Consider the following 7,708-nt stretch of genomic DNA (forward strand, 5'->3'; position numbering starts at 1 on the left):
GTGGGTGTCCGAGACTAGACCCCCCCAAAACCCAATGTAGAAGTTAAGAGATGAAAGCGAGAGCTTGGCTAAGGAGTAGGGCCAGGAAAGTGGACAAGGACAAATAGCCCAACCACCACCACAAGTGAAGCCGCGAGGCTCTCTCCGTTTCCAGGTAGAGTTGGGTCTGTGGGACGCGATGCGTTGTCCTTTCTCCACCAGAGCCATCAACCACTCTATTTGGTGGCTCTGGAATGGTCCAGCACAAACAGCCACCCATTTAATTAATAAAGGTTATTACAAAGTACAACCAACGTAATTAATAAAGGTGTTGACTCTATGGGACGATTCCTGCTACTGCTAGATACAGCTTGGCATCTATACCTCCATACAGCCATGTTCATGTCTCTTATTTTTAAAGCTGTGACTGCTCATGAACAAACTTAGTCAACAAATATTTGTTGTAGAACCCATAGGTTTGGCCCATTCATACATTCGGATGATATTACCTATGAGGCTATCACTATGGATCCAAATCTAGCTATGAACCTGATAAGATTAGTCTGGTTTGGATTGGTTCTTCAAATCTAATAGTTACCATGATTGTGACTCATCCATAAACATTGTTATATCTGTTACAGAAAAACAGCTTCAGATTTTATTATTTTTTTTGTTCTGCTGCATTCGAACAGGTCATGAAAGTGACAAGATTACTTATTAGTTTGTTTCGCCTCCTGTTTGGCCTTTTAAATGAGGAATTACCTCTCCTGAAGATGAGATTATCTGGGGCTTTATAACTGTGTAATTTGTCATACAGTGTAAATATCAGAAATGCCCATAGAGTGAGAGAAACCAACTTGCAGGTTAACAAGCAATTTTATTAGTTATCCATCACAACCCCCAAAAGATATCATAGACATTTTATTAGTTAGTAAATTAAGAAAAAAGAGCATATATCAAACTTATTTAATAAAGAGCTTCTTGAGATAACAGTATTTGAAGGGCATCCAGTCAAATGAAAATGCTCCCTGACAGCAGCATTACCTCAAAGGAGGGTTCTAAGATGTCAACTCTACATAAACAACCGTTCTATGAGTTATATTTGAGCTTTACACTAATAAATAATGGCCATGGTACGAAAACTAGATACTTTTACATTTTTTTTGCTGATATATATCATTAGTAAGAGAATACGTGGTCTGAAACTTCAATTCCCAAAATCGGGTCGATGATTCTTCTCCATTCCAAATAATCGAGAGCCGAGCCAGGATTAGGTAGGAGGAATCCATTAACGAAGAAGAAGGGTGCACCACTCACCCCTCTTGAACACCCATACTAGAAGGCCATAAACCAAAAACTATATTAGATAAATCAAATAAAATCACACCAAATTCAGGCCATAGGAACCAGCTTGTTTTCTCACCTTGAAGGAAATTCTTGCCGCGGTATCAGTCTCCGAATCTTGAAAGCCTGATAGAAATTCAGACAAGGAGCTCCCAACAACAGTCCCAGCAAGCTTTGCCATATCATCGATTATGGAGGCCCTTGACATGTTTTGTGTTGGTGCATTGTAATACTTTTCCTATTTAATAAACCAGCTTCAGTATGGAGCTTCAAAAATGAACTACTGAATGCATTCATAATGTTAGATATTAAGGATGACAAATGCAGGAAGGTATATGGGTTTATGACTTGCCAACATAATATATTTCTGTCTGATCTATGCATAAAGGACTCATCTTTACTAAATTAATCTATACAACTGCGCTTCTCATCACATCTTCCCCATTTTTTCTATAAAAAAAACAAGCTCAGAATTGCAATTTAGATGCAGAAATTAGAAGAGTAACATGAGTTGGTAGATCTATTCTACCTATCAACAACTAAACTGGATTTGGTGTATCATAGGGGATTTGGCTCTTCTATTGATTTCTATGGGTTGGATCAAAAAAAAATCTTGAATGAGGTATTCAAGTCCAGAGAAGATCATTTAATTTCTTTGATATTACACATGGAAAATCCGTTAATAAAAGGGGAGGAAAAATTGGCATAGCACACTGTAGTCAGCCGCATTGGAAAAAGGAAAAGCTGGTTTCTTCTAATGTCAAAGAGAGCTAATACTCATTAGACAACACAAATAACTTTAGAATCACAAAGTAGACAAGCGTGAAATTCAGTATGCATAGCTGGCCAAGAGAATAGCATTAAAAAGCTGCAAAAAGGTGAATAAGATAATTGACTAATCATTCATCTAAACTACTCTTCCTCCTTCTAACACCTGATCATAAAACCTAAAGGAACAGAAAGACACAAACTTGCTTGAAGTCGTCTTCAGTACATTCAATCATTTAGATTCTCATAAGCCTTTAAAATATGCTGAGTTAGTAATATAATTGATGCAAAACAACAATAGCAGTAATATTCTTCTCGATATCTACCAATCTTATAGAATATTTTCAAATTTTAATAATATGATAGATACAAAGGAATCCAACTAAAAGATAAAGTTATCTTTGCACAACTCTATGTCATTGACTTGTGGGATTAATTTTACATTGTTCTAGTTCGTTAAACTTTTCAAAGGAATGTTATTAATTAAGATTGATACAAAAAAAAAATGTAGTCCTTAAAACATTTTACCAGAAGTTTTGAAAGAATAAAGTGTGACATGGTCCAAACAAACACTATTATTAACAAATGTCAGGCATGTTGACTTGGTGCCTCAGCAGTTGATGGGTCTTGGAAGCCTAGCTATTGTCGCATAGATCATGATGATATGGGAGTCTCCTGGGGGTGTCAATGAGTCGGGCCAGGTCTGGCCCCACTGCAATTTCAGCTTGTGTTGAAACCTCAGGATTGAAACAGGCCATAAGCTGTCCTGGGGTACCAAGCCTAACTCTGGCCTGAGTTTTTCTTCTCAGCCAGGATTGGGCTCAAATCAAGCTCAGTTCTACTTTTACCAAAACCTTTTAGCCCAGGTCAAGCCCAATAGCCTAAAACTAAAGCAGGATTATTTCTTTCTTTGATAAGAGCCTTCAAGCTGTGAAGGCTTTTCAGCCCACTAGCAGCCTTTGAGCTGCCATAGTAGCAATTTTTTACCTGTGTGTGCGTGCGTGTGTCCATATTTTCATGCATATACATGTCCATGTGTTTATGAAGATGTCTGCAGGTATATGAATATGGATACATGTGCCTGCATGTGTACTGGTATAGGCGCATGCACATGTAAAGTGCATGTGAATGTGCATATGTATGCATGTACATGTACTGCTGACTTATATGACACTTGTATTTATGTCTATTTGTGTGTAGAATACAATGTGTGTTGTTTTTAATTGTTTCATCTCACAGAAGCATCGGAAAAGTTCTTTCCTTTAAAATTGTAGAGCTGAGCCCAACCTCAAGCAAGTTCAATAACCAAAGTAGCTAAGCTGTCTCTAATACTTGAGCTAAATAATGATGGCAAATGCTATTCATATATCATATGTTGCTTTTGATTTTAGCATAGATTTTCAATTTATTACATATCTTAACAAGCGTTGTTCATTGTTGATGAGTATTTGTACAAAAAATCTTCATTGCTTACTTCGAGAGACATGTTAAAGTGTTTGTTAATTAATTGAAGTAGATATAACAAGGGTGATTAAGTCAGTGGACTTGGCAATTGCTTGGGCACGTAGGCTCTAGGATAAGCCCATCGCCTGGGTGGTTTGACCACTATGATGACAAGAACGAAGAATTTAAACATAACAAGAGCTTCAAGATTTCCACCTAGAAAATCCTCTACCACCAATCTTGAATGCAAAAGATGAAATAGAGAGTTGGTTATTTTGAAACTGTGGCTACAGTACCTGGCAGGGCACAGCAGTAAGACTGACACTGCATTGGACGAAGTGTTGGGTATACTGAGGGTCAGAAACAAAATATAAGAATGTTAAGGTGGATATGTGGCACAGGTAAGAAACACCAAGATTTGCCTGATGTAATGAAGAACCAAACTAGTCATTATGTGCTTGTTCAACAATGAAAACAGGAGGCTGCGGCACCCTGGTGCCAGTGCACACCTGCACCCCATGAACTGTGTGCAAGGGTGGGCATGGGAATAAAACACAACCAAAAAGACCTAAGAAAACATGGAAAGATGCTCTCAGGAAGGATTAGCCCCAAGTTCTTGCAGGAAGAAATAAATAAAAACTAAAAATGAGCAAGGCTTGCATGCTAAAATATATTTGTTCAAAAAAAATCAAGTATTGGGAAAAAGTACCATAATAATCCTATTTAGGATTACTATTGCCTCATGCATGCTTCTTTCTAGTGGCACTGCAGGAATTATGAATTGGTTGCATGTCACCTCAACGACTTGGAAAACTATTATGATAGAAAAATTTCAGCCCCAAGACATTCTTTGGAACACCTTCATTCACAAATAGATTGGTGAATCTCAATGAAAAGTTTTAAGTTGTTTGACTACATGAATGCCATTCATAGCTATGGTGAAACTACAGAGACTTTGCTATGTACCAAATAGAAAAAATAAAAACCATCTTAACTGAAATAGCTTTTAGTATTAAAAAGATTCAGACCTGATATTTAAAGAATAGCTCCAATAAGGGAAATGTCGAGGATTCATTCAAGTTGTTTGCAATATGAAGTGCACGACAGGCAAGAAAAGCATTATTGTGGTAACTGCAATTTCCATAAAGGGAATAGGTAAATAAAAAAAGTTGTCAGCAAATACTTTAATTCATTCAATGTTTCATTGCACATATAAAAATTATTGATGTAATCCTCCTTGATTGCAATTAGTTGAGAAAAGGCATTTGCATGTTCAAACAACAATGGAGAACAGGGGGTGACCCAGATAAAACATATCATAAAAGAGACAATCTGTGAAGCAGTTGTTAAGTATTTTTTCAGAACTAATGGACATTGTCTCATGTTTTGTCACAGTTCCGTCACAATGACTTTTAAGCCCACAGACTCCAGACTTTTAAGCCCACAGACTCCAAACCTGTTGTCGTGCAGAAAGTCAAACTAGAAAGCTAAGATGCACCAATAAGAACTTCAATTCAGGAAAATGTAATTTTCACACTTGTGCTTATTACTTTTGCAATAAGTAACAAATGCTCAGTCATGAGAACAGACGAATCTGACAAAACCATGTCAACAGCCTTGGGGAAATTACATTCCAGTTCTTGATATATAAAGTCCCCAAACAACAAGATTGTAACTGATAAGTTTCATACCAACAATTAGAGTCAGCTTTGTTATTCTTTGCAGTTCATTCTTATTAGGGTTTAAGACATTGTCACAATCACCTTTCTGAGACATTTTCCATGTAGGACTACTTCGTGTCTTCGTTGCAGCTGTGCACACATCTTAATCATCCTCCATCGTTTTGTCTTTTTCTGAAGCAACCTTTACAGTCCTTACAATGCATGCACTCTTCATCATATGCTCATAACTGTTCTCGGCTTTCCGTGCTTGTTTTGTGGGCTTACACTTTACACCCTCTTAATTGCCTAACATTCTAAACCATTCAAACTAGCAGCCCCATTATAGTCTTATAAAGTTATTCCACTAATTTCAAATGAAGATGTAACATGCCTACACCCCACAAGCACCTTTTCAATCCTTTCACTAGACTATAATTTTATTTAATATGTTTTGATCTATTCTTCATTCTTCTATATAAAATATCCAAGACAATCAAAATGTCACATTGGGATGAAGAACATGAGCCAGCATCACTGCAGTAATCAAAAGTTGTCAAAGTCCTCCTACGTAAAGATACCCAATTTTTAGAAACAAACAAAAGTACCCGAGTTTGGAACCAATCAGCCAATATTTAGTTTACTTGAAATTATCTGCTTCTGTTTAAAACTGACATTATTTAAGCCCTGCAGTATCTGAGTTCCACCACATCATTGGCTCTTGGACAGCAATGCATGTAACTTGCAACCACCTTATCATTTAGTCTTCCCCTGTGCACTATCTAAAACATCCTTTGCCTCCGTAAGAGGTGTGAAGGATAGAAATTGAAGAAAGTTGCGTTGCTACACCCATTCCCCAAGATTACTGCGAATAACTTTGATGACATCAATGAAGAAGGCTTCAAACCCTGGCTTACTTTAAGCTATAGGAGTGTATGGTTTCAGAAAGGTTCAATGTTCTTCCACAATGAGATAAATTGGTTTCAAAAGAAACTACATAAAGATCAAACTCTGCATTCCTGTACATGTAGTTAGAGGCATTATGGTTCAATGTTCTTTCATAATGAGATAATTTGTCTGAAAAAACAACATAGAGATCACACTGCACAATTGTATCTAGGTAGTTAGAGACATTATATTTCATTGCATACAGCCCCAGTTTTCAAAGAGCTTTACTGCCAAATCTTGCAATAGGAATTCAAGCCCATCTATCCAAAATGGCATACGGGTCCAAACAGTCATGGCACCAAAGTAGACAACAATAAACAACAAACTAAGAGCGGTTATAATCGCAACCTTCACATGAATAAGCCTTGCCAGTAACCCAATTAGCATGCACGAATAATTAAAAACTTCACAAAATTCGATATTTTTATGTAAAACCATTTGGGAACGCCTAGTTTCATAAATCAGCAGAAGCACTTACAATCAAAACCTCCACACAAACACAGTCTAAAACGTAATCGGTCATCCATCTCAGAATAGTCATGAAAACAATTCCCAATTACTCGATAGCTGAAGAACGGAGAAGAAATCGGCAAGGAAATGGAAGCCAGAAAAGAGACAGGAGAGCACGTACGGGAGGGGGAAAGGGTGGACGACGAGGGAGAGGCGAGGGAAGTAGAACTCCACCGCCTGTTTGAGCGGAATCCACGAGTCTCTGCTGTCGGGGCACAGGGGATCCAGGAAGGCGTCCACCTCGATGGAATCGGTGACAAGCGGGTCGCCCTCGTAGACGAATCCGTCGGGCCTGCGTGGGATCGGGGTCTGAGCAAGAGAGCTATTGGAACAACAGCAAGAGAAGAGGAGGAACAGCAACAGAGGGAGAGCAACGGCGGCTTCCATCGCCATGGCTCTTCGTTCTTCTTGATTGGGTACGGTGAAACAAGAGTCCCGGGAGGTGTGGAAGGGTTTTGGGGCAAGAGTTCGGAGAAAGCTCAACTCAGGCTTTCGATAACGTTCTTATCTAACTTAGGTTTTCCGGTTTTCCCTAACTAAATATAGAAATATACATGACCAACTAATATATAATATATATAAATATATTATATTATATATAACATATACATTATATTATATATAACATAATATATATATATATAATATAATATAATATATACATATATATATAGTATACCGGTCTCAACTTTAGGAGATTTTTTTTTTTTGAGATGAAGTCAACCATTCAGTGTTGGGAGGGGAACTTTCGCACGGGCTAGTCATATTCATTTTCGTTTTCAATCTGCTTATAAATCTGAAATCTGAGACTGCAATTCTTGATCGTAATTTTCAGTTTAAGTACTGCATCGAACATAAAACTTGTGATTGGTTTCTTGAAATCTCTCTTCTGATTCAAAATCGTGGTGTAACATGTATCCCTCTTTGTTCCAGTCATGCAATAGATGAAATAAATCAAAAAATGGATTTGTTATTTTTGTTAGGTTTAAGTCTAGCGGAAATAATATTCTACCAGAGATTTTGTCGACCGTTGAGGACCGACTACAACACGACAACTA

The 7,708-nt window shown here is 37.6% G+C and overlaps 1 protein-coding gene across 1 annotated transcript; it reads right to left on the minus strand.

The window, feature by feature from the left end:
* Nucleotides 1-915: 915 nt before the first annotated feature.
* On the minus strand, nt 916-7,167 carry LOC103722799 (uncharacterized). The gene is made up of 4 exons (XM_088705792.2): nt 6,772-7,167; nt 4,563-4,665; nt 1,403-1,561; nt 916-1,314 (listed from the first exon to the last, which is right to left on the minus strand). Exons 1-4 carry the CDS (start codon nt 7,041-7,043, stop codon nt 1,159-1,161), a joined length of 690 nt encoding a protein of 229 aa, XP_088561918.2. The 5' UTR covers nt 7,044-7,167; the 3' UTR covers nt 916-1,158.
* Nucleotides 7,168-7,708: the final 541 nt, after the last annotated feature.

The sequence above is a fragment of the Phoenix dactylifera genome, chromosome 10, assembly GCF_051530095.1.
Source record: "Phoenix dactylifera cultivar Ajwa chromosome 10, Ajwa_hap1_PhDact_Kaust_v1.1, whole genome shotgun sequence".
NCBI classification, from domain to species: domain Eukaryota; kingdom Viridiplantae; phylum Streptophyta; class Magnoliopsida; order Arecales; family Arecaceae; genus Phoenix; species Phoenix dactylifera.